We start from the raw sequence: 27,665 nt of genomic DNA, 5'->3' as shown, positions 1-27,665 counted from the left end.
TCTCATTTACAAAACCAAAAATAAAACCGATAACCTGATGTATCAAGGAAAGCCAAGGCAGAAAAAAAGGCTTATTTATTATAATCTATAATAAATAAAAACAACCACATTGTCTAACAGGATTAAAGCAAAGACAAAAAAATAAGGCAAAATAATTAAAGCTGCCTAAAAAGCTTGACTGGTCCAGCCAAAAAAAAAAAAAAAAAAAAAGTTCTATTTTGATACAACCAATTACAATACCAAAATAATTTATTTGGAATCAACAGGCACATTGTATAAAATTATTCAGATATTGACTTAAGTCTCAGTGAGAGAATGTGATAGCGATAGCTTGGGTGCAACTTTTTGTCTGTGTTAGCAATGGCTTGGGTTACGTTAGGGCCCGGCTAAGGTTTTGTTGTCTGCGCAAAATAAATCCTGTAGTATAAAAACCACTGCAAATTAGCAACATGGGTGATTTCTGCTTTGATAAAACATATTATATTCTGGGTGGGAATTGGGGCTGATTCTGTAATTATAATGACACAGCATAGTCATAGTTTACAGTCCAAATATAAGACATCTGTGAAATAACTGCTGGAGTGGTGCCCTTTTAAACAAAATCTCAAAGTCAACAATTTTGTTCCTAATTTTGTTTAGCTTCATGGCATTTGTGTAGCACTATGAGATAATCAACACTTCTGAGGTTTTGAATTTTCTGTTATGATATAAACAGAAAGGCACAAACTCTTATCTTCTTCACTGCACTGCTCCAAAAAAAAAGCTTCCTGGTAGTTTTAATGTTCAATTTTGCTACAATAGGAACAAGCAACTCAGTCAGATAAACCTGTTTGTTACTTTTACTGCAAACAGTGGAATTAGCAAGTCTTATCTAGCTCTGATCCTTTAAGTCTGAAGTGTTTTTCAAAAAAAACTATTCTAAAAGCTGGAAATAAATGGGTACTTTTAAACTGCTCCAAAATTTGATCCTGGTAAAATACACTATAAAGATATCTTCCTGTGGAAAGCTAATGTAGAATTAATTATATTCCTAAGAAATGTGAAGATTCATACTGCTTTTTGCTCCAACATATATATATATATATAAAAAAAAATCCAAAAATATTCAATTAGCTATTTTGGCATACAACATTTTTGGTGCTATGAAGTTAAGATAATTAACTCACCAAGAAATTATTTTTAAAAAATTGTTAGCTACATTAATGTTTAAGGTCCATTGCAAAATTTAAGAAGCAAATGAGAGACACCAAACATGACTTGTCTAAACAATTTTGAGGTAAGAAAAATGTGTTTTAAGAGGAAAAATTCAATTGGAACGGTCATATTATGTCATATATATATATATATATATATATATATATATATATATATATATATATATATATATATATATATATATATGTGCAATTGACCAATTGCTTATAAAAATGACTGTCAATATTTATATACTCAGCAATCCCATATGTATGTTTGAATTTTTTTTTTCAGGACTAGACCGTTCATTTTGAAAAGTAAGAAAAACTCTTACAGGGTAATACACTTACTCTTAAAAGCTGTTACATGGAAGTGGTAATGAGAATGCCCACTCTTTGCAGAAGTGGTGTAAGTCTTACAAAATGTATTTATCTTGATGCAAAAAAATACACTGCTTGGTTGTCAATAAACCTACAATATAAATACTCTGAAAACTGTAAGTTAGCAGCCTGAAAGCATGTACTTTGAAAATATTCGACCCTAAAACACCAATCAGGATGGTCTATACATCAACGCTATACAGTATGATTTTTCATACTTCTAACAGAGCGACAAGTTTGTTTTCACAGTACAGTTCACTGTACATATACTGAACGCAACCTGCTGATCTGTTCTCAGCCCTAAAAACCACCCAAAGTCTATTGTGAAAAATGTTTGCTACTTTGTACTTATTATAATACAAATAAGACAAATAATAAGCTTATTATGCAAGGGGCTTCGTTTAGAACATTAATAAGTGAAATGTTGCCAGGCAGTCAGTTGTATAACTAATTGATGATTGTCTTACATGTGGGTGATAAGAACTGATGCATCTTCTGGATGAATGCTTCCATTACAGGCTTGCTGCTTATTTCTTTATAAATACGAATGAAATTATTGACAGAGATCGGAAAAAAATTGTAGTCTTGTAGTGTTAAAATCAAAGCTGCAGTATCCACTGAGGAAACAGTTAGAAAACATGCTGTTTCAGTCTTTAACTAAATGTAACTGTTCTTAGTTAAAGACAATCACAAGTGTGCAGAACTGATATAGGAAATTAAATTAACATCTTGTATTTTTTAAGCATTTTTTTTGTTTCAAGATGCTCTATCGTTTTTCTCTGTAGTTCAGCCTTTATCTTCAGTGGTTTTATGTTCATAATGGTCAGTCAAATGCTATATTTTGGTTATATTTCATATGGCAGAGTTCTGAAGGGATTTCGGTCTTGATTTCAGGCTTTTTGTTCAGGCAGAAAGTTTTTGATCCTGTTTCTTTAACATGCCGTACCGATTATTTTTCTTCAGTCACATTTAAAAACAGCTTTTCCTCTTATTGTTCTTGCCGTCCTCTTGTGCCTGTTCCATATTCTTATGTTACCTCGTATTGCCTCCGTCTTCCTAACTTTCTTGGCCAGGCTAGTGGAATGAATGGGGGGTTGGGTGTAGAAGAGGTGGAGAACAGCAGACTGAAGCTGCAGATGTTTAGAAGATCAGGATTCTGGTGCAGGATCTACAGTGGTAGACTTTGGCGGCATTGACAGGATGCTTTCAGCCTCCTCATAAAGCTGTGTAAAAACAAAAAGGATTGTAATGAAAAAAAACAGGCCAGGCAAACGTGTTGGCACTTGAAATAAAGTTAAGATTCAAGGGAACTTTACCGGACTAAACTGAACATCCTGGAACAGTTCCTGAATAAAGCGTCGAGAAGCTAGTCTGAACATACAGTGGGCCAGTAGGTAGGAAACTTCAGAGTAAAGGCAGATATCGTCAAACGCGTAAGGGAACTTCTCCTTGATCCTATAGAGTCAGGAGATTGGAAAAAAATTAAAACAGATCTTTAGCAGTCAGTATGAAAAATGCTGTTTAGTTTCCTTACGTGAGCAGTCCAGTCTCGTGCCCTTTGGTTCCTACTGAGGAGCTAAGGTTGACAACCAAACGTAGCACTTCTTTCCTCAGCAGAACTCTGCAAGCTGGAGCATCTTCTGGAATGGTTTTAACTCCTGGAAGAAAACCAAATTTGAATTCATCATGATATTTTGAAATGAAATGTTCTCGGCTAACAGAAGGAAAACATGCCAACAAGACAAGTGGCCAATGACACAACAGAACGATTATTCTTTCATGTAGGAATGATGTTGGTTATTCCCAGTCAGTTCAAAATTTGGTACAATTATCTAAAAATGGAATTGTAATGAAAGGAAAACATACAGGTAGACATCAAAGCGCTAGGACAGTAAACTCAAAGGAATATGCATTGAATAGAAAATGCACAACAAAACAAATGTTTGGAAAAAAAATCCATGTGAATAAAATGGGATTTTCATACTAAAAATAATCTCAAAACCTTAAATAATGAAAACAAGGTTACAGTGTGCTAAGGAGAAGTGAGTCTGAAAAGCTGATGAAAGCTGATGTATCAATGCCTTAAATTATTCAAGCCAGAGAATGAAAAACAAAGTAATAATTGTGATTTTCTTTTTTGGTGACCCCCATAGTTTTTCCTCAACACTCTACTTGTTCTTGGAAAAACAAAATATGCATTTAATTCAATTTTTTTTGAGATATCACAAAGCCATTATGTTCAGCAATTCAATTATTTTAAAATGTAATTAAAATGTCAGGTGTCATATTTGTGATTTGTTTTTTTGCTATGAAGTAAAACCTTGGGGGATATTCTCTAATTTCAATGTTTCCATTATTTTTTCCAGTTCTTAGAGGAAAAGATCAGTAAATTTCTACTGCCCACCACATACTTATAAAGTTATAGATTTTATATTACCCAGATGACAACATCAAAAACTTCTTTAGCAATTGTCATATTTAAATGGATTTTTACCTAATACAAGCTCTGTGCTGCGAGTGCTACCAGCAGAGCCTTGTGACACAGCATCACTGCAACCAGAAACCCCTGAGAACTTGGACTGGGGCATCACTTCAAGGTGGTTGTGCATGGGCTGGCTGCACCACTCAGAATACGGAGCATCACCATAATCTGGAAATGATTGAAAGACAGCAGAAAAACAGGATGATAGAGCACAAAAATTAAACTCCTATCTGCAACAGCATGTAATTTATTAAAAAGAAACAGTAGTGGAGCAGAATAAACACCACAACAAGCTGCTTTTCCAACTCCTGATTCTGTGTTTGACCAAATTTTTTTTATAATATCTGTGTATTATGCTTTTATTGTTATTAACATCATTTTTATTAACAAACAGAAAGTGGAACAACAAAAATCAAGAGGATTAAGAAAATCTTGTGTTTCACCTGGCCGGCTTTGGGATGATGTGTGTGTATTGCAGCTCAGCACTTTGCAGCCAACACAGTAGAGGCAGTTCTCCTCAGTGTGCTCCTGTAGGCCAGTCTCCTCTGAGCCAAGAAGCTGCTGCTGATCTGCCTTGCTTGCTGCCATCAGCTCGGTGATGCTCAGCTGAGATTTCAAGACACCGTGCCTTGAGCCCTCACTGGGACCTGTCAAAAAAGTGAGCATTCAGACAATGTCCTGGATATTTAGGACCTAGTTATGGGTATTATCATTAAATTGGCCCAGATCAAATTACATTTTGTTGATTTTCAAAGTGAAAATAATTTCATTTATCATCTACAGAGAATGCACTCACGCACATTTAAACACCGATTTGCCAAATCTAAAAAATAGTTCACGATTGTAGTTCAGATAGTTCACTTTGTTAAGACTAAACAAATGCATTGAAACTGTGTGTTGGTACATTTCTATTTTACTTCTTCTTAGAGCATGTTCTAACTAATTCCACTTTGAAAATCAACAAATAACACATTTTACCTAGGTGTCACAAATTTTAAATAGGTCTTTACCATCCGAGTCTCCAGAGAAGAACTTAGCTGATCTGTCCTCTGAGGGTGGACTTGTCCTCTTCTGGAAATATGGAGTCTCTCTTATCTGAACAGAAACAAGATCTTACATCTACCCAAAGTAGCTTTATAATTGAATCTTAAAGTATACACCCGAAACAACAGGAAAGCCATTATGAAAAAGGCAAGTACTTGGAACATATTGTTGATGTCCATAGGCAGAGCAAGACCGATGTAGTCATCAGAACTGCCAAAGGTAGCACTGGACACCATGGAGCGAACAGAGGAGGAGCGCTGCAGAGTGGTCTGACTGATAGGGCTCAGGAGATCCTCTTTATCCAAAGATGCAAAGCTTAGTGCCTTCAGAAACCTAGGCACACACAATCAGAGTATGTGAGATAATGAAGGAATCAGTAGAGTAGGGAGATGGAAAGAAACTGGGAGGTAGAGAGAAAGAGCAAATGTAAGAGAGAAAAAGTGTGACAAAACATAATGCAACTCATCTGGGGGAAGAAAAAAAATGCAACTCTGGTCAGCAATTTGATTCATATTCAGAATTATGATTAAACATGTGGGTACAGGATAGCTGATTAGGAACAGCTAGTTAGAACTATCCTACTCAACTTACTACCAGCTGCTAAAAACAACATCCATGCCTATGATTCAAAGATAGAAATGTGTCAGGGAATAACAGGGTTAACTTCCATAATCTGTAGGATCGGAACTGCTGCCGTGCATAGTCAGCAAGGACATCTAAAGGTACAGAGGAAAATGTTCAATCCAGTCATTCCTCTATGCTAGTTGAATAAGATCATTGGGAAACAGGGGCCCATTTTGCTCACAGCTGAAAGGGGAATTCTGAGACTGAGGAGTTATGGCTGCTCAAGTCTGTGGAAACAGGGACATTGAGGGTAAAACACAACTGATGAAGCGGGCTAGGGTTTGCATTAAGGCAAGGGTTAAATTTGTCAAAAAAAGGACAGAACTGGGCTTTCCAAACAGATGAGAAGTGCCAGCCACTGTGGTGGTCCACGCACCGTGGGAAGAGAAATCTGCGACGGGCTCCGCCTGAGCCTTGGCCCAGACAGCTGAAGCGCTTTTTAGAATACCTAAGAGGGACCATCAGAAACAGTTCATGTTATTCCCACAAAAGGCGCCCAGGTTTCATTATATGGGCTTAATGGGACACTGCAAACCTAAAACAAATGCTTTTCATCATCCACATAAGAGATGTGCCTAGGTACCATGTGAAAGGAAAACTAATTTTTGTGCTCCAAAACATAACATCTTGTAGAGCTGCAGACTACATTCATCACATTAGAGAAACATTCGTTTAAGGCACAACCTAACATTTCACCATCCTTGTGAAGGACCTGGTGATAACTGAAATTTTCAGAAAAAGGGAAGCTTGTGGAAGGAGGGAAAATATTTTGCACATCTCTGCAGATCTGCAAAGATGATTGTGCAAAAGTTTGTGTAGTCTCTGACACAACATTTATAAGAACATCAAGTTAGTTCCTGAAATATTCAAAAGCCTATGGTAGGCATTAATATTTAAATTATGACAAATATAAAAAAAAAACAGGTCTAACCGTACTCAGTAAGAGGTGATGGACAGTAAACAGAAGGGAACCTTAAACAAATAGTAAAAAAAAAAAAAAAAAAACAAAAAACAAAAAACAAAAAACACGATTCAGTTGGGGGAACGTTATTACCTTCTTGAAGTGAGCCTAGAGTCCAGACTGCCAGATTTCATGGTGATGGCATCGGCAAACAACACATCTTTGGCAGGAGAGGCCAGTGCCTCACTGTGGGAAAGAGAGGGGTGGATTCGTTGCTGCTGGAGTCGCTTGAGAGTGGCGTAGCCCATTGCGTCCCTCTGACTGGTGTACATGAAGCTGCAGTCTGTTAGGCTGGTGATGGTGGTGACGGAGGGGGATTTGAGTGACTGTGCCCTGCGGGGTAGTGTGTGAGAGGAGCCTGGGGGAACCAGTAGAACAGAGTTGGACTTAGACAGGGGCAGGTGATTGGACTGGGGAGTGAGAGAGTGGAGTGTTTTGATGGTCTGGGCACTGATGACCGTATTGAGGCTGACGCAGTCCGTGTCAATGGCAGAGGAGTCCACAGCACCCACCGTCTCTCTGGACGGGCTGGAGCTCATGGAGCTGATGCCACTGGTGGTGGTGTCCGTATTAAAGCTCTGGCTGCGGCTTTTAAATTGACCGCCTCCAGAAGATGATCCATCACCTGCCAGCCTCTCACGACTGGTCTGTTCCCGCTGACCATCTCCACTTGCAGAACTCCGATCAGAGGCTCGAGGCACACGCACTTCTCCATCAGTGATGCTGGGTGTACTGCCCTGGTGGTCTGCTGACTTGTTGCCCACAAAGGATGTCTCTAGGCTAACGGAGGGGCTTTTGGGCAGTTGGCCATCACCGAAAACAGGGCTGAAAACTTCACTCTGGCCAGGGGAGTAGACGGAGGGCTCAGTGACTGTTCTATTCCTTCGAAGGCCTCCCAGTTTGGGGTCACTGTTGAGCTTGCTGCTGCTGCCACTAGTACTGCAACCTTTGGGGTCACTGGTGCTGCGCAACTTCTTGCCAGAGAGAGAGATGAGGAAGCGGTTGCGAACGAAACGGCTGGAGGCAAGAATGGTGAAGGGGCTGCGGTCCTTTAACAGCTTGGTTCTGAAATATACCGGTTGGTCCTCTGATAGCTCTGAACCCTCTAATTTATCATCATCCAGGATATACATGCCTGGAGAACAGAAACAGAATAAAAACTAACTATCACATTTAAATAAATTTGAGAGTTACAAATGAAGGATCACCACATATTGACAAGATATCTAAGCACAGTGATGCAAAGCTGCCTAAGCTTGACAGGACTGGGGTTAAAGAATGGATGCTTAGTGGTATAGTGATCTCCCTCAAAAGATTCATAAGTGACTCGCATTTTCATAATCACATTTCATAGAGGACATTTGTTTAGCCTTTGGTAAATAAATAATACATCTAAGGCACTGTGGGACAATGGCTTGGAGGAAGAAAGACAATGCAGTATGTCATCGAAGCTCATAGATGTACATAACAAATAGGTCACCAAGTTAATTCATTAAGCTTAAGGGATGTCCTCTGGCTAACAGGCTAATACATACGGAAGAAAATATCCCAGGTGAGACCCAGTCAGAATAATTCAAAAGCACATTCTGTATAGCTATCAATCTTTACATATAAAAAATATTGGTAGATAAAGTGATACAAAAAAATATACAAAAATGAAAATGGAGCAAAATGCATACAAAATTATTTTACAATCACATCAAGGAACTTTGAATCAAAATCTAATTGTGACATCTCACAAGGTCAGAGAACTCCCATCATTAATGGGTATGAAGAAGAATCAGACATGGCTAATACAGGCAGGTCAGAGGAGCTCTCCTAGGATCAGGAAGTTGCCAAAACATTAACGGCACAGTAATGGAGTGCCTGGCTCATATCCAACCAAGGCTGTTATCCATCCATCCACTTCAACAGCCATAAACATGATCAGTACAGACTGGTTTATGAGCAGGACATACTAGTCTGTGAACACATACAGTATGTACTGAGAAAGAACTTTATTATTGCAGTGAAAGATATTTTTCTTCATTATGGCACTGAAAATTCATATAAGTAAAAAGAATCTACACCTAGAAATTCTCAGCCCTAATAGCAGTGGTTATTTGCGAATGGGATATATATTATGCAGCTTGGGGTGTGGCTAATGGGTGCTATGTGTTTAAAAGAGCTCTCACTGGGTTGGGTCGAGTCACTCTCGCTGTTGTGTCTGGAGCTAGTGGACTCCGAGTTGAGGCTGAGGGTGCTGGGGACTGAGGAGAGAAGTGTGGGTGGTGGCAGTTGCTGCTGTTGCTGCTCCACTTCATCTGGCACAACAGGCCACTGCTGTCTGCGGCTATGCCTCACTGCATCCCAGCCCTGCAGCTTCAGAAGCTCACATCCTTGTTTTGTTTTGGAGATCAGTCCGAGCACATACAGACATGTCCTAAGGGAGTGAAGGCAAAATCAGATAAAGTAAGACAAAACAAAAGGGAAGTTCAAAAAAGCAGAGAGGAAACTGACGCAAAGGGTGAATATTCACACTAAAGCAATTTAGCCACCATAACATTGCAGAGAAAAATAAATGCAAGAGAAAGTAGAACAGAGACGTCTAGCTTTATACCCTCTAATAGAGAGAACTTCACAGTGGTGGGCCAAAGCCACAATGTCTGGAATCACGTTCTCCTCCTGCAGCAGGTTCAGACCCCAGTTTGATGTGCCAATATTACCCTGGGACAATATAAAGAACAGTATTTTTTAAAACATTGTATTAAAAACGGTATTTTTTAAAAAAGGTAATTAACCTGTCAATTACCGTTCATTTTTCTTATCATTACAGATTACAGTTTTTTTTCTACACGATTTCTGAAAACACGGCTCACAGTTTTAAAAGTACAACCACCAAATTTGGTACACTCATAGGACCAAGAGCATAGATTAACACGTGAGCATTTAGTGATGATCCAACAAAATGTAATCGTTATTAAATATTATTAATGGTTATTAAATATATCAATAATGCATTAAAACTCTTTATTAACCAGTTATAACACAGAGACAGAAAGACCTGTTGTTTGCCAAACAGTGAACCCACTTCCATCTACTCTATTAAATCTCAGATCCTGCCAGATACTGATCTTACTTTGTCTTAGCAATCAGTTGACCTCAAGCCTGTCAGCTTTATGTCGCAACTGTTAATTTTTTTTTTTTAGCATTTATCCATCACCAGAGTGTAATTTTTCTATATTAATGATAATGTGGTTTACCTTAACACGAGAAATGACTAACTCACATTCTTAGGTCTTAATTTATTCTTCACCTTGACATATTCTGTAAATAATGACACTATCAGTATTAGACAAAAATAGGTCACTGTTGCCTTTTCTATCTCTGTATTACAAATGACTAACAATTTTTGATGTTTTTACAACAGAATTTAAACCATATATAAACCTTCATAAGTGTAGCCTTATTCTATAGTGTAGTAATTTTAACATTACAGTTAAACATTCAAACAAGAATTCTCACTCATAGCAACAATTGCCTTGTTGTTAGTTTTCAAAAAAAAAAAAAAAATTGTACATTAATTTTAAAACATCTATAAAACATTCAGGTATTTTTTACGACGGAGTTTTAGGGCCACAGCGGTAAAAAAAAAAAAAAAAAACAAGATTCCGAGATTTCTGAGATAAAAAGTCGGAATAATTCTGAGATAAAAAGTCGGAATAATTCACTGTGTGTAATGGAGCAGACACAGTGTAACTGTGGAACGTAATGTGTTGCTTAAGTTATGCTATGGTATAGATTTCAGGAATAAACGCTCTTCTCTTCCACATCAGGACCACAGTGTGATTAGTGTTTAAACCCTGAATCAGTGCACGAACCCAGGGCATGTAGTTTCACGATACAATTAATGATCACGAAAATGAAGGATACAGAACGAGTAGAACCCCGGCGCCCACGAAGCTCCATCGCGTTACGGCTCGGACTTGTACAAAAAACTAAAGCCTTATGCATGAATTATTTATTAAACGCATTCACAGACATGACGCAGCCCCTGACTGAGAGGCATAAAGGCTTTAGTTTTTTGTACGAGTCCGAGCCACAACACGATGGAGCCTCGTGGGCGCCAGAGTTCTACTCTGTTACACTGCGTCTGCTCCATTATACGCAGCGAATTATTCTGAGATTTTTTTTTTAAGAATTATTCCGACTTTTTTTCTCAGAATCTTGTTTTTTTTTTTTTTTTGTTTTTTTTTTACCGCTGTGGCCCTAAAACTCCGTCGTAATTTTTACCTCAAACAATACCTTAATCCAAATTTTTCCACTCTCTAAGCATTATTTTTTTTAGAATACTTCCTCAAATACAAATATAAAAGATAATAAAATACTTGGAGAAAAATGTCAAAGCAAAACTAGCTTCTTGCATTCTCAGTGGTCTGGCCACCCAAAATCAGACAATGGATACATTGTAAAAAAATATCATTTTGAGACTTCTTTAAACAAGACACATACTTATTGGTTATTTTTGACTGCAAATCTAATAAATGTGACTAGATTTTTGTACACTATTTAATATTTAAGCTTAAAGAGCACAACATCCATACACTGCAAAAAACACACTCTCGCAACCTAATGTACTAACCAAGGCCCATAGAGCAGCTTTAAGTTGTTTGATGCCTTCCCATGTGTCCAGCACTGGGGAGCGTACAGTGTAACTCAGGTCTGGAACAACATTCTGCCAGAAAGAGAAAAACAGACAGAAGGCATGAGAGCTGCATAAAAGTATATGTAGTATAATACACAAATATTATAAATATGAGTTTTAAATTTCTGTTATATTCAAAGTGTTTCCATTCTTACCTGAGCTTCTAACAGATGACAACCTGTTTTATCATGGACAAGTTGACCATACAGATGCACAGGAAGATACACATTTGGCCTTTGCAACCTAATTGAAGGGCAGCAAACCATTATTATCATTATGGCAAACCAAATGAAAACATAAGTCAATATCAAGTTACCATTATATCAGTATTTTTAAGTGCAATGCCAGTTAAAAAATAATAATAATAAAAAAAAGTCACCTTTGGTTGCTCCGTCGTACATAGTTGTCTCCATCAACTGGTTTGCGGTAAGTAGTAAGTGCTTCATTTAACTGCTCCTCTATTAAGTCTACATACTTTAGATTGTATTCCTTTATACAGAAAAATAAACATACAGTGCAGTGTTAAAGAAGCAATCTTTAACACTGCTATCTTAAAAGATATTTACTGTACTTAGTAATCAAAAGTCTAGGGTGTGTGATCATAGATTAAGGAAACTGTCAACACTAAAAAACTACTGCCTCTTATAGCATTGCTGAAGCAGTAAAATCTCTTTGAGAAGTGCCCAGTCTGGAGCGGAGCTCCTGTGATCCTGCCATCTGAGCTCTTGCCTGTGATCCTGCCCTCTGTCCAATCAGTTTACAGTTCAAACCCACCGCTGCCAGGTCTAAAATCATAGTGTCTTGCAGCCATCAAATGACCAAATGTACAGAGTTAATGTTATATTTTAATAGACCCAAAAAGCCCCATTGCCCTTTTAAAAATCTCCAGACACCTACGTGTAGATTAAAAGGAGTACATTCCATAGGTTGTGTGATTTATATAAAGAAAGTGAGACATAGCAATGTTTCAAAGGTGTCAGTACTCTGTTTTGTGTGTTTTATACCAAGAAGGTGAATAACAACATAATTGAAAGGTGTAAATACCACTGTTGTCTGTTGTTTTAAAGAAATTGAGGCAGATTACTGTGTGTTTCTTTGTGGTGTGTGTGTGTGTGTGTTTTATACAAGTGAAGGACTAAGAATTGTGTTTGAAATCCTTGCATATTCACCTATTTAAGGTGGAACAGAGAAATTAAGCTTAGTAGTACACAGCAAATAAGTTTTTCACTAGTAGGTACATGTTTTAATGACATGATGCACACTTGCACACGTGTTTTAAAATGGATAAAATGGGAAGTAGGAAGCATCTGAAAATTAGTTTTGTTTATAAACCTATCACTAGCTTTAGCTTTGCATAGCTGTTTAAGGTGGAAATGAGTATTCGATAAGAAGCTGGAGTATAACGCAAATTTAGACCAGCCTTGCTTAGTCTAAAATTTTTAAATGGCTTAGACAATACATTTTTGCAGGGAAAATGGCGGTAGCTCTTTCCATTTTTGCCTTTCACTTTTTGGACCTTAAGGTTGGTACATGTTTAGTGACATCATATACAATTGGTTTGCGTGATTTAAATGAATAAGGTGGAATAACATTCATTATCTGTAACTGCTTATCCAATTCAGGGTCGCGGTGGGTCCAGAGCCTACCTGGAATCATTGGGCGCAAGGCGGGAATACACCCTGGAGGGGGCGCCAGTCCTTCACAGGGCAACACACACACTCACACATTCACACCTACAGACACTTTTGAGTCGCCAGGTGGAATAACAGTTGCTTCAAAAAGTTCCAAAAGCTATAGCATTTGCTTCCGCTCTTAAGGTGGAATAGAGAATTTAAGAAGCTGGCAAATAACAGCAATAAGACTTGTAAAAGGACACATGAAAGTTAAAACGAAATGTTTGACTATGAAAATTGAGAATAAGAATGATGAACACTTTTCCATGTAAATATGTTGATTATGGCACATTTTTCTTAGCTATTATAGCCCTTTTACGTTTTTAAACTCGTCTCTTGCTTGTTCTTTCAGCTTTCCTCAAACTGGCAACCTGGTTGAGCTTCGCATCTGGGGATGAGGGGAGGAGGCAGACAGCTCTCTCCACTCTCTTTCTCCATTTTAAATACTTGGTGTCAGTGTTACTCATTGCTCCTTTAATAAATGCAACCCTTCTTTAAAGTGTCATCACGTAAATGCCCACAGAGAACAGCAAAAGATCTATATTTTCCTTTAAACTCTCTTCTATTTAATATTCAGCCTTTGAATTGAAAACTGAAAATTAAAGCTTTGTAAAAAATGTACTATATATTATGGCTGCCAATAAATACAGCAGGTACATAATTGCTTAAGTCTGAAATATGTTTTTCAAAATAAGGAAAGTTAAAACACCTTCTGCCATTTCTCCAGCTGCTTAGTGACATAGCCCCTTTCATTGAGGTAGGAGAAACCCTTTGGAATGGACAAGAACCTACAAAAAGGAAATAAAACATATATTACCTACTGCAGAACACATCATGACACTTTTATTGTTAGATTTTTTAATGCAGGCAAATACCATTTCCAGTGTTCTGGCCCATCTGAAAATGTCTGATCCAATTAGACATCTTGATCTTTATCATTTAAAATTCTGGCAGTGATAACTGAATTCACAGGAATTACTGCAGCTTACCTCAAAAGCAAGAGCACACCCTTGTCCCCAAGATGAGTTAGTGCTGGCTTCAGCTGAATAAGTGCATGGAGATTTGCCTTTAAAACAACCAGAAAAAAAGAGTAATAAGGCAAATGTAAAAAGGTCCATAATGAAATCTATCTTGAGCTATGCTGTCATTTTGTTGTACACCACAGAACGCCTAGTTTAGTGTTGATTTATAAAAAATGTAATTAAATAAATGAATTCTATACACCAATGCAGAAATGAAACATTTAGAAAAAAATAACCCCTTGTAGGGTTATAAATAACCCCTTTTACCCCTTGTGGGAATTCAATGTACTAATTTTTAAAATGCTAAATAATTGTTTAACCAAATTTTGTCAGAACATCCTCCCATAATTCAGGAGGTACACTACATTTTATTTTTGTTGAAATATGTATCAAATATCATCTGGTCTGTTCAATATCATGGGCTCACTAGAGAGAGTGCGAGAGAGAGAGACAGAGAGAGAGACAGTACAAGACAGAGACAGAAAGAAGGATCCTCTTTCGTCTCTAAAGTTGCTTAATCTCAAGTGTTAATATTCTCCATTAAAGTGTCTATGTCCGATGTTATCCCTGAAAGTTTTAAGTTAAGAGATTCTCTTCCATACATTTTCCAAACAACACTAAGTTATTATAATACTGTTAATAAGAACCGTTTATTCTCACTGGATTTTCATGCATATCACACTACACATTTTTCTTCCCCCAAAAAGAAAGTACTAGCATTTTAACTTTTGGTAATTATATTTTTAAACTGATAAACACTACTAATATTTAGTAAATTCCACTGTGTTGATCTTACATTGATTCGTTTATTTTACATTTAAATATCCATTTTTAAAAACTTTGTGGTTTAACCACATTGCTCACCTTGTCTTCACAGGCCTCATCAAGAATGTCCAGAGCCTCCATAGAGATGGCCTTATTTCTGTCATGGAGCTGTGTGACCAGCAGTTCAATGCCCCAGTTACTGAAGAACTCCACATTTGCACGAAGCAGCACTCGCAGGTGCTTTGTGGCATACAGCCTGCAGTTCTGTCTCATACACACGCACATATATAAGTTTTGCAGTACTTAAACTTAATTACAAAAATGAACTAAAAAGAGTAACACATTTTATTCCAACAGCAACAGAAGATCCATGGTCAAATAACATGTTTTGTTCATTTTAAGAAAACAACTTAAATATGCCATTTGTTCACTAATGTTTGTCAACAAATTCTGTTTATTTGCTTTATTTATTTACTTAAAGAAAATACAAACAAAAAGATTTTATTTAATTGTATTGCTAAAGCAATTATTAAGTTAGTTATACTGACATCTAGTGGCTGTGACCTTCCAGCTCTTCTGTATTAAAAATATTTCAAACATGTCTTATTGGAGTTGCACTTTATAGAAACAACACAAATGTATTTTCATAAATACTGTTGGCTTTGCTTTGGTGGTAGAAGTGACTGCTTAATATTGAGCCAATAAGCAGAAACTGAGCACTTATATGTGCAGAAGTTTGTTCTCTGACTAGAATGTGCTTATTTTCATAGAGAAAATTCTGAAATCAATTTCGTATGAGCTGCAAGTCTATATGAGGTATTTTTACAGCACTTCAGGTACTTAACTAGTAACACAGACATGTTCAAGCAGTAAATATCCACTCTTCAATCACAATGATGGCAATGATTTTCTTACATCAGTTGCAGCAGTGAGAATCTTTGAGAGGATGACTCTTGCTAAGCCATCTCGGCTGTAGTCCAGTGTGGATACAGTCAGCTTTAATAGATGGTCCTGATTTTTCAGGGAGCACAGGTTCAGCAGGCTATATAAAAGGAGAAAGAAGGTGCAGAGAACACAAGCAGCACATTGTTGTGGCATACATTATACATGTATTGGCACTGTAAAAACAGAATTATGCCAAACAGGCCTTCAAAATAATAATCTGCCTTCTGTAATTATGTATTGGAAATTAGCTCTCAACTCACCACTGGAAGACACTGCATTTCTCCAGCAACTTAACACCATTAGGATGGGCAGAGAGTGTACCCAGGAAGAGGAAATAGTGCTGGCTGAGTGTGTTGAGAAGACCATTGCTTTGTAGGCTGCGATCAGGTTTGAGCCCAGACGACGAGGACAGCCATTGTACAATGTCCTTCACTAGGTCTTCCAGGTATGTCTGCCCATCCTAAGGAGAACAGAAAAGCACAGCGTGACACATACAAGAATTAGAGGTTATTATATCGCACAGAGACAAGAAAATAAAACTGCTTTTTTTTTTTTTTACAAGTACGATTGAATAATAAATGTAAAGCTTTCTTAAATATTTATATGCCCTCACCTCATCTGACTCCAGCAGGAACTCAATGAACTGGCAGCCTACCACAGTCAGCTGTTTGGCTTTGCTGTGGTCCAGCTCGAGGCTGGCATACAGTTTACTGCTGGGTTTGTAAAAGAACAAGAGCCTCCGTACAAACCTTACAAAACCAAAACAGTGTGTTAGATACATTTAGTGATTACAACAAGTACAGTACAAATACTAATGAAAAAGGAGCTTAACCAATATACTTACTTGTGCATTTGCTCATCTTTGTTGCTGCGCAAGTTAACATTTGGCCACTACAACATAATGACAACAAATGCAGAACATTTCATATTAACCAATAATTTAAAATCTTTGTCTATCATGTGCAAAGACTAGTCACATATACACACACCTCTTAAAATGCTATAAACTAATGCAGTATTGACATACTTACCTTAAGTATTGTACCAATTAGGACCCAGTTCCAGTCCAGGTTTTGTTTGTGATTGAGAATATGGCTGTCTCTGAGGTTCATCAGCAGTGCTTCCTCAGTATCCTGTGAACAAAGCAACATATGTTACAGGTTAAGGACCATCACACCAACTGGAACATAAACTAACAACTAGGTACTTGAATAAAAAAACAGAAAACCTGTAATATCTCCGAAAGCTAAAATAAAGGTTAACAGTTCTCATTTATAATACTTCATGTCTGAAAACATGCCGACTATACCTTAATGACATAGATGTCCTTCTGGAATCGCAGGTGCTGCTCTCGACAGCAGTGGGCAGCAGCTGACTTGCGGACAATGTGATCCAGGTAAAGGCTATTGGGCTTTGGACCTCGCTTCTTCTTCTCATGGAAGCGCTTCAGGTAGTTCACTGCAGCACTGGCACGTCTAACATTGTAATGAACAAAAGATACTTTATATTAAATATCAACATCTGGAAAAATTAATTGCTTTTATTACTGAATTTGTTTTGCTAAAAAGTCTAGAGCCCTTACAGTCGCTTCTCCTGAGGGATATCGAAGGAGGCCGCCATGTTCATGAGTGTGGGAAGGCAGTGCAGGTGGTGGCTATGGGAGTGAGGCAGTATGGTATTGGCCTGCAGAAGGATGACAGATAATTCATTAATGCAGAAAATCCATGACACTGTCACAGCCATATGATAAACTTCCTTTGATATGAATAAAGGAAAAAGACTAAGGCAAGATACCATGTGCAAGAGTTCTCCTAAAAGAATGGTAGCACGAACTGAGATGTTGTCATCACTGCTAGTGACTACTTCCACAAGACCCTGAAGACAAAGGAGAAAATTAGCAGAATTAAACAAGTATGAGTAACATATTTAGGACTCGATTTACAGTGCAATCTTCCCTGGGGTTAATTATGGAAAATAATAGATCCATGTGAAATACACTTCTGTAAAAACAACAGTAACACAACACTGCATATGCATGCGTCTCCTTCACTCAAATAAGTACCTCTAGAAGTCCACTATTAATGAAGGCAGAGAGTACAAGTGCAAGGTAGTTATCCATCAAGTCAGGCCTATAGAAATTTAGGAAGAAACACAAAAAGAACAGCACTTTCAAATTTTCCAGCTTTATGACTCCCCAACAACATTCTTATTTCATTCACTTCATCAAACTCCCTTACCTTGACCGTGCCCGATGAGGGAGGACAATTTTTGCTTCTGAGGCAACAAAGCCATCTGACAACCTCCAACTGTCCTGAAATCTACTGGGATCTAAAGAAGGGGAGTGAAAGTGTAGAAGTTATTATACAAAGTCTTTCTTCTATCACTTAAGACATAAAGTAAAAAAAAAAAAAAAAAAAAAAAAAAAATATATATATATATATATATACACATATACACACACACACACATATTTAGCTACTTCTAGTAAAACTTCACTATACACCATATACCTTAAAGATGAACATATTGGTAAATATATACCATCACAATACAAGAGATCTATCCAAAAAACCTAAACTATGTGGTGATTTAACACTACAGTACATCTTCAAATGGCCCATCCCTAGTGTGTAAATGAGCCATCTCAGCACTCACCAACACTAAGAAGAGCTTCTATGAAATCTTGTGTAACTATGGGAATGGGGAGACGAAATATGTCATACAGCACCTCCAGTAGGCCTTTCTGTTGAAAAAGAGAACAGAACAATAGAACAGTTAATCAGTACAGTCAACTCTGAATCCATTCTGTAACACAGAGACACTAACGCTTTATCAAGTTGTATTTTTAGTGATCCCTGATGAAGTCTTTGGAGCCTATAGGCATTGGTAATTTATTTAATAAAATCAGTCATCTCCAGTCAGTAAGTGTTGGTTGTTCTTTTCATCTCTAAAACCTTTGTTTTTACCAAGTGCCTTGTTGTAAAGGGATGTTGTACCAGATCCACCTACCTTTATTCAATTGTGTTAAATGAGGATTTAGACGTTAATAATTAAATATTCACAAAAGCACATACAGATAAATATTCCATTGGCACTTTAACTGCATTCATACGTTACTAGGCCACAAAAAATATTTTATTTTATGCAAGAGCAGTTTTATGTACATCTGCCTATACATACCCTCACTTCCATATTTGGTATACAGAGTAGGCCAATGAGGGACTGGATACCAGAACTTCCTGACTTGCAGAGGTTAATTATGCCTTGATTTAGACAGGAAACAAAATAATTACTGAGATCAGAGACAGCCACTCAGTTTTTTTTTGGTGTGTGTATGAGATTAAGGACCGTGTTCACATTAATGTTTAATAATATGTTTCTAATAACATTACCAAAGCAGAAACATATAATATTTATTGAATTGCAGCACAAGCATAAGCACTAGGAAAAAAAATCTATGTTAAAAGGGAGCAATAAATAAAATTTCTCACCAGACCATGAGCGGAAGGATGCAACAATAGACATCTTACTAGCCAGAAACCGAGCCTCTCTGTCCTCCCTTGGGTAAAGATTATGTGCAAATACGTTCAAATGTATCACTTTCTGTCATGCAATTTATAACTCATTAAAAAAATAATTATAAAATAAAGTAAAAATAAATACTTAGAGAAATACTAAGTAAGATTGAGGGTTTTTTGTGTAATTCATTTTTCCAACACTGTACTGAAATCCATGTACAGGGGGAGGGAGGAGTTATGGCTTCCTGCCCTAGTGTGCAAGGTACATAGTGCAGGTTCTGCAGTGCTGAGCCCAGACTTGCAATGACAGAGCCTTGGATCTTGCTTTTACAGGTCATTGGTGCATCACAATTACTTTGAAGCTGTAGTTTTAAGGTTAAACTATTATTTAGTGACATTCACAATTTTAATAAAAAAAAAAACACTTTTTATAAAATTCTGAGGATGTTTCCTCCCCATTTGTTAGCTTTTGAGTCTTTGTATGCTCAAAAGGTGACTGATGTGTTTACAAAGCCCCAGTATCTGTAAATATATACATATACTATAATACATAAAAAAGGCACAAATGTAAACACTCACTTGAGTTGTCCCTCTGCAGTGTCTGGATTGTGTCTGTAGTGGAAGTCTGTATAAGGTGCCAGGATTTGCTAAAAGTAAGTAAAAGAAGGAGATAAATAAAGAGCATTTAACAAGCGGTGTGCTATATACTCTTGCACGCTTTGAAAGACAAGTTCCAAAACAAGAGGAAGGTGGGCCTGTACCTCCAGTTCAACGTCGGAGCGCACATACTGGCGTGTATGGGGGTGATTGAGCAGGTGCAGGATGGTGGTCATCAGAGCCTCATTGATGCGACTGAGCTGGCAGTCAATCACATTCTTGAGGATGGTTTTTAGACCACCCCTCCGAGCCACTATCTCTGGATTCTTCAGTGCTGTACAAATGTAAAGTAAAATAAAAAAAATCACTTTCCATTCAGTTAAGTATGGAAGTATTATATTAAAAGACCTGCGTCTATGCGTCTGTGTGCGTCCACCCACCGAGTTCACATATAATGGCAATGCAGGCACGCACCATGCGGTCCCGCTCCTGCAGGCCATCATTGCCTACAGCGATGAGGGAGTTAGTGATGGAGCTCGGGAAGAGCTGAGCATTCACAGTGATCATCTGCAATGGTAGGGGAATCAGCAAAGAACGGTTGTTTAAAGAAAGAGACAGAGAAAGAAACAGACTGATGCCTTATACCCGTTGTAAACACTGCTTGTTGCTACAATATTTTACTTTTTGTCGCCTAAATGTACAGTGTACTGTAAAGGGTACCTTAAGATGACATTTAGGATTATGAATTCTTCATGGCCACAGACATCAAAACAGCATCAACAACTAAAGTTTGGGAGTCTCACCTTTCTCACCAGTCGGAGAGCCTGGGTCCGCTCCACTTCATTGCTCTGCTGAATGTCAATGCACCTACACATAGTGAAGAGGCAATGATATGATAGCGGAATTAGCTTAAACAAAGAGAAATGACACTTTCAGTAAGTCTGAATAGGAATACTCTTAATTTTGTGAATATATAAAAATGTCTGATCTGTCAGGGTGAACACCTCTCACATCAATCATATAATTTAACAGGAACAGCTGAAACTGGCTTGGATTCTCACTGCATAAGCAAAGAAGCTCATATGATTCACTGGAGCTTGGATTTTTATTTATTTATTTATTTTTAATTAAAAATGTGTTTATCTGGGACTGAAAGTGTTGCAGTAGATGTACCATGAAATGACTTTTAACTAATGCCATTTTTTATGCTGATGCCTTTCATAATTGCATCTTATGGTAGATACCAAAACAATTCCAATGGATATAAAATAAATTGCACAGCACTATTCAAATGTAAACATGAATTTTGCTAACTCATGCCATGCCCTTTCTTCTGCTAAGTCAGGGAAACAGACCCAAGATTGTCCTTTAACTTGATATCTTTGTGGTGTGACCCTGTGGCCGGAACATCCAGTTCAGAGAAGGTCCCCTGCTGCAGGCTGAGATGTACACAGATACCACAGACACAAAGGGAACACCCCTGCTGCAGAGCTACACTAGCCTTGGAGACTACTGCTCAACTCTGATCCTAACTAGGGCTGACTTCCACTTCTCAGGGTCTCTCACTCATCTCTAATACCCACACACATACAAAAACACTCTCACAAATCCTAATGCGAGTCGATCCAGTTTTCTCTAAGGATTTTCATCACGTGGCATTCTATCATGGTCCCTTTAAGAGAAACTAACATGACCCCATTTTAAATCCCTGATGACACCCTATATGTACCTGTTCTTACAATAGGCTGAACATACCTGGATATCAGGTAATCCACTTGGAAGCGGAGAACTTTCTGGAGGATAACGCTGTCTCTGATCAGGTAGCGGAGAGCTCTCAGACCTGCTGCCCGTACTTCTTTAGCTTCGTTAAGTAGAGCAAGTCGGAGGCTGGTAAAAAAATTAAAACAGGGCTAAACAATTAATAATATATATACACATTCTTTATTTTAGGTTAAATTTCTCCACTTAAGGCACAATTATTAAAATTGCAGCTATTGTAGTTATAAAAATACAAAATAATAAACTATACAATTATATATAACATTTCATTCAAATTTAAATGTATATATTACAAAATGTATAACAGACGTTACACCAACTCTGTGATCTGCAAATGTTTCAAGAAGTTTAAATTAAGCTAGGACTCACCAGATAATTATTTCATCATATGTAAAGCCAAATTTCTCTTCTGAATGGCCAACATTGCAAAGTAGCTACATGAGGGATAAGAGACATTAGATTAGCAAACACATCCTATACCAGAATCATGAATTATAAGAATGTTTAAGACCATGAAGACAAAAATAATTACATAAAAACAGCTAAAATGTCCCAGTGTTGCAGAGAAAAAAAACATGAAGTGAATGAACGTCAAAATAATGACAAACCTTAATAAAGTTGTTCAAGTGACCCAGTTTGCGCATATTTGAAACACCCTGCTGCTTGGCCACATTTTGGAGGATCTCACGCAGGTTATCTTTAGGGTCTGTAAGAGGATGAAATGAAATGACCAGAGTGCTGAATTACAGTAGAAAATGTGCCCAGGCCATGATCAAGTACTTTCCATTTTCATCTCAATATTAATACAAACCTGTTTCTTTATCTAAATCTGATAAATACCATGAAAAGCTATATACAACCCAGACATCATGGTGGAACTGTATGAACTTTCGGAGTTAGTATTACGCTGTATGTAATACTTATTACATTTGAAGAAGATAATATATATAACCTAAAAGAAAGCCTATTTATCTCTAAAAACAATTTTATTACACCCAATTTAAAATGACTTATCACATAACCCATATAAAAATGATTATATTTTTTCACAAGAAAAATATGGGTTATTGTCATAAAAAGATGTTTTGTTAAGCCATTTGCTTAGGTGTCCAAAACATTTATAAACAAGTATTAAGAAATTAATATTGGTCTTAATTTTTTGCAACAAAAGCTTTTAATAAATTAAGGCAAGTATCAGGTGCAATTAATTATGTATGTTCTTTCTAAAGAGATTTAAAAATAAAAAAATCACTCTCCATCTCTGAAAGCTAAAAAAATAATATATTTCCAACTAAAGCTATCTTATGATTTGGATATCACAATTCCAACTCAGTGCTGTAGACCGGGGGTGAAACACTTGGCAAACCCACAGCCACCCTGTCTTGCACTACAACAAAGCAGGCACAATAGTAGAGATAGTGGCAATGTGATGATGTCATTAGTGCATGAACTGAATACACTGACATCAAATTTCTCCACTGAAGAGATGTGACTGCTGGTCAAAGAATGAAAAAAACATTTAAAATAAAGTGAATCAGCAGCCTTAATATTCTAATATGTGCTATAAAATGTTGACCCTCTGGGCTACACGTTTATTTAACAATGACCATTTGTAATAACTGAACAGAGGCATTTGTTTGATTGTCACAGAGTGAAAGCTTGCATCCTCATGGTTTACAAGCCTAATCATGCTTACTTTCACTGTGCAATGTTACAAACTTTTCAGTCTCAGAAGAGGACAACTCAGATAGAAATACAATGTCAAAACCAAACCAAAGTAAGTAATTTCAATGTATTTATAATACTATGCCACAAAAATCAAAATAATGTGCATTAAAATAATAACCATGATATGATTGTCCAAACAGTGGATAAATATATGGAATAATTTTTTACTTTACACACAATTTAAGGCTTGGATCAATATCATTCATCTTACTCGTGGTTAATGTGAAAGACATTGTGTCAAATGTGAGTTTTTAAGTGTCTTAGCTGTGTGACCCATGTTAAAGGTTTAATTGTTTCTGTATTAGTAAAATGTGAAGCATATTGTAAAAGGGAGCCCAACATTTGTGCAGCATGCTTTGTGCACTAGGTTTTGCAGTAGGCCCCTTTGAAAACATCAGTGTTAATGATATTAAAACTAACATCTTGAATAAGTTATAAGTACTAGCAGTTTGGTCATGCGTAGCTGTCACCATGATGGAAAAATCTAGTCTGACAACTGTACATTTGTCTTATCACATTTGTAGGGTTAATATACTCATTAAAAACGTGACTATTTGAAATATTCACCCCCTTCTTCCAAAAGGTTGGGCTAATTCCAAATGTGCAACATTGGCTAATTTATCTTGAAGCAAAGGATGAATTAGCATTGCTCTTTGGAATGCACAGCATAAAATAAATATTATCTGATATAATATTATTGCACAGTTCAAACGAAGGTACGATGTGAAACATATGGGAAATGTTAACTATACATTGGCTGCTTGCAAACTTTTTCTAAACCGAATATTTGGTTTGTGTGATACGTTCAGCACAGCATGGTCATGTGTTGAAGTGAGTAAATAATCTCCTCTTGGAAAAGATGATGTACACAACAGTGCTAGTTTAAAAAGCTGCAGTGACAGGGCTCATGCACACTAAATAATTTGCTTTATAGCTCCGGTCTTAAACTGGTAATGGAGTTATGATTTTTCTACACTGGTATAGGGCACTGACTAGACAAGGCATACACGCTACATCAGCATAACTGATAAAATAAAAGTACCTTCAGTACCATTCCTACTTGAAATTAAAAGGATATAACTCTGTTCACTATACACGCAGCTCACAAGTGGAAATAGAAAACAATGTTTAGAACTTGCTGGAAAGCAAATACCTTAAAAGGAACTAAGAACGTGCATAATACCAGCCTGTTTTTTTTAGACAGATAACATTAACTAAGAACTGGAAGAAAATGAAATAGGTTGACTTAAGTATAAAATGACTGGGTTAAATATTTTTAATAAATAAAGAAAGAAAAAAAGGAAAAAAAAGGAAAATAAGCTGTTAAAGGAAGATTGAGAATATGGCTTTCAAACTCAAACTATTGTGTTTTATTCCAGAAACAAGATAAACCCTCATCTTTAAATAACTGAGCAGCATACAGAGAACACATAATGAAAAAAGCAGTGGCTGAATGGATGCTTTCATAATCATTATGTAAGGCTATTCATGATATACTGCAATAATACATTTGTAAAATATATTAATGTACCATCTAGTCACTGATCAGTTTCTGGACGCTATGTGGCTATGAACATAAAAAAGATTAGTATATTAACTAATGATAGTGTAATAAAATATTATAGGTGTCCTCTCAATAACACACAGACCAAAAAAAATAAAAATAATACATATACAATCTGGTTAACCGTGCTTTAATAATGTGCTATAAAGAAAGTTCCTCTTGTCAGCCACAATTTGCAACAGACTTACAGCATTTCACAGCCTTAAAAAGACTGTAGGTGCTGTGTAAACACTGTTAAAGTTTCAAAACCAATTCACTCTCCACAGGCCATATACAAGAACAAGTTTCAAAAACAAACCGAAAAGCCTGTTTTGAATATACTCTTTTAATGCTGCCACAAAAAATGAACATATTTTGCCAACACAAATCAGCTGAAACATTCAAATGACCTCCTGATTCTCCTCTCATTATATGTTTTGAATATACTCTTTTCATGATGTGACAATAATCAACGCATTTACACAGTTTGGGTAAAACAGCCTCAATTTCAGGAGGACCTTGTAGTTCTACAATTACAGACTATATTCCATCTATTGCTCTGCCTCCTTTGATAATGTTTTTCAAATGGCCAGGACACTCATCCAGCCACCACAGAGCAGGTATTACTGGTGGATCACAGTGAGTACTGCAGTGACGTAGACATGGAGGTGGATTTTGATTGTGTTTTGCTCTGATACATGTGGATACAACACAACAGTGCTGCTGGTGGTTTTAAACACTGTGACCACGCACTGTCCCCTGTATTGGACACACCTAACTAGTGGGTCCACCTTAGAGATGTAAAGTCAGAGACAGTAGCTAATCAACTGCTACACAGTTTCTGCAAGTCATCGTATAGACTTTGCTCAATTGTCACTTAACAATTCTGATGGTGGACACTTCTCTTACCAGAAGTAACACTGAGGTTTTTTTTTTTTTGTCTGATCTATTCATACCAGAGCAACACACACACACACACACACACACACACACACACACACACACACACACACACTCCAGGACCATGTCAGTGTCACTATAGTGCTGAGAAGAATAAACTACTCTAACAATAATAATAATAAAAACAACCACAACAATATTTTCAGGGTTGCCATCCTAACAATTGAAGAGATGAAAATGGGCTAACCAAGTATTTAGAGCATATTACAGACTAGTCTGTAATTGTATAACTATAACATGCACCTATATGGTAATAATGGCATAGAACATGAGTGCAGAAAGAAGGGGGTAATTTTAATGTTTTTGCTGATCGGTGTCTATCTGCCTGTTCTGCCTACAGCACTTTAGCCCCGCCCATTTAAACTGAAGTTATAAAGGAGTGGTTCAGTTTGAACTGCTTTGTAGAATTAAGCACAATACAGGGCTGCCAGAGTTTATTGAGATGCATCTGATTTAGAAACATGGATAAAATTCATTTTACTTCATTCTAAAGACTATAGAGAGAGACTGCAAATTGTTATGTGAAAATGTGGGTGTACAAAACCACACCAGACATGACAAGTGGACCGCACATCAGTGGGCGAAAATTTTAATTCAATAAACAAACGGGGGATACGGCGCCTCGACTATCATGCAGCAGTTATTCGTCATAACACTTCACACCTTAACTGACGCTAACGCAAATATACGCACCGACTTAATCAGAAATGAGACATTTGTTAGCGTCTGAGCTCGACTGCAGGGTTTCCATCGCTAGCAGCAGCGAAGAAAAAAGCGGCCGAGTCAAAGTGATGCTTCAGTGACTAATGACATGGTTGTAATTAAAGACCAGAAAACATACAGCCAAAAGGTGTCCAGGTTCAATTTACACAATATAATAACCTTATCGTAAACACACACGTGCATTCTTGAATACTCTGCGCTTAAGTCGGTTGTTGTGAGGAGAGTGAACCCACCTCTGTTCAGATCGAGCGGTACATTCTCCTCTCCGCTGTCATTCCGACCTGAAAAACACATCCACAGCAGACCGTCAGAACAAACACACCCGCCACACATTGCTGCTTTACGAGAAAGGTGTCTTTTTAGCGGGATGCTGCGGTCCGCGGCCCGAGAGGAAACCTTTAAATCTCACCTCGTATCCGTATACTCCGGATAGGACGAGCTCGGATGCTAACCGCCATCTTTCCAGAGACAATTCACAACACCGGAAACTGCGCGGAATATCGCGAGAACGACCTCGGAACGGGGCGAGACATTCGACCACCCCCACGTCACCCAGCTCGAGACCACCGCGCTCACTCCCACCACAGCGCGTCTCCGGCCAGCTCTCGTTTTATACATGGCCAAACCACAAGGCCTAGATGAAAAGACTTGATAATTAAAATAATAGTGTTATTTGGTCTTTTAGAAAATATACTTACATTTATCTAATTATACCTTTAAGGTTTAAATAATGTGAACGCCTTAGACAAAAGGCAGGTGGAACATTATTTAAGTTCAGGCCTCTTTAAAGCAAACTACGAATGCAGTTAAAGAAAATTGACTACAACATACAAATAAATTAACACATACATTCCTCTGGCCAAGTATGGGGGCATTAAGGTTCTGTCCTCTTTCCATCCTTGGTTGAGTGGTTGCAAACCAACACAGCACTCTTCCCATAAACACACCTTTCTGGTGGCCAAATAACTGTCCACCTACACGAGGAAAGCCACCAACACTGGGCTTACACAGCTGCAGGTGTGTGGTCTGGAAGGCATGGTCAG

At 37.4% G+C, this 27,665-nt stretch overlaps 1 protein-coding gene across 1 annotated transcript; it reads right to left on the bottom strand.

Annotated features, from left to right (window-relative positions):
- Positions 1-1,435: 1,435 nt before the first annotated feature.
- Positions 1,436-27,158, bottom strand: rictorb (RPTOR independent companion of MTOR, complex 2b). The gene is made up of 38 exons (XM_066645484.1): positions 27,032-27,158; positions 26,856-26,903; positions 22,277-22,374; positions 22,038-22,102; positions 21,645-21,776; positions 20,693-20,756; positions 20,330-20,456; positions 20,054-20,223; positions 19,872-19,939; positions 19,266-19,333; positions 18,955-19,037; positions 18,430-18,517; positions 18,012-18,102; positions 17,837-17,903; positions 17,569-17,649; positions 17,357-17,457; positions 17,084-17,249; positions 16,806-16,907; positions 16,619-16,665; positions 16,388-16,523; positions 16,035-16,234; positions 15,745-15,871; positions 14,929-15,093; positions 14,032-14,108; positions 13,752-13,830; positions 11,749-11,858; positions 11,525-11,612; positions 11,307-11,399; positions 9,285-9,391; positions 8,860-9,107; positions 6,779-7,820; positions 5,256-5,433; positions 5,067-5,151; positions 4,500-4,703; positions 4,069-4,224; positions 3,109-3,232; positions 2,891-3,029; positions 1,436-2,797 (listed from the first exon to the last, which is right to left on the bottom strand). Exons 1-38 carry the CDS (start codon positions 27,078-27,080, stop codon positions 2,723-2,725), a joined length of 5,148 nt encoding a protein of 1,715 aa, XP_066501581.1. The 5' UTR covers positions 27,081-27,158; the 3' UTR covers positions 1,436-2,722.
- Positions 27,159-27,665: the final 507 nt, after the last annotated feature.

The sequence above is a fragment of the Hoplias malabaricus genome, chromosome 15, assembly GCF_029633855.1.
Source record: "Hoplias malabaricus isolate fHopMal1 chromosome 15, fHopMal1.hap1, whole genome shotgun sequence".
NCBI classification, from domain to species: domain Eukaryota; kingdom Metazoa; phylum Chordata; class Actinopteri; order Characiformes; family Erythrinidae; genus Hoplias; species Hoplias malabaricus.
Note: the sequence above shows the minus strand (reverse complement) of the source record. Positions and strands in the feature narration are given on the sequence as shown.

Excerpts from the sequence above, each read along its gene's own strand:
- rictorb (XM_066645484.1), bottom strand. The coding sequence starts at position 27,080 with ATGGCGGTTAGCATCCGAGCTCGTCCTATCCGGAGTATACGGATACGA. Across the intron at positions 17,250-17,356 it reads ATCCCTCAGGAGAAGCGACT|ACGTGCCAGTGCTGCAGTGA; the intron begins GTAAGGGCTCTA and ends TTACAATGTTAG. Across the intron at positions 11,613-11,748 it reads GTACGACGGAGCAACCAAAG|GTTGCAAAGGCCAAATGTGT; the intron begins GTGACTTTTTTT and ends CCCTTCAATTAG.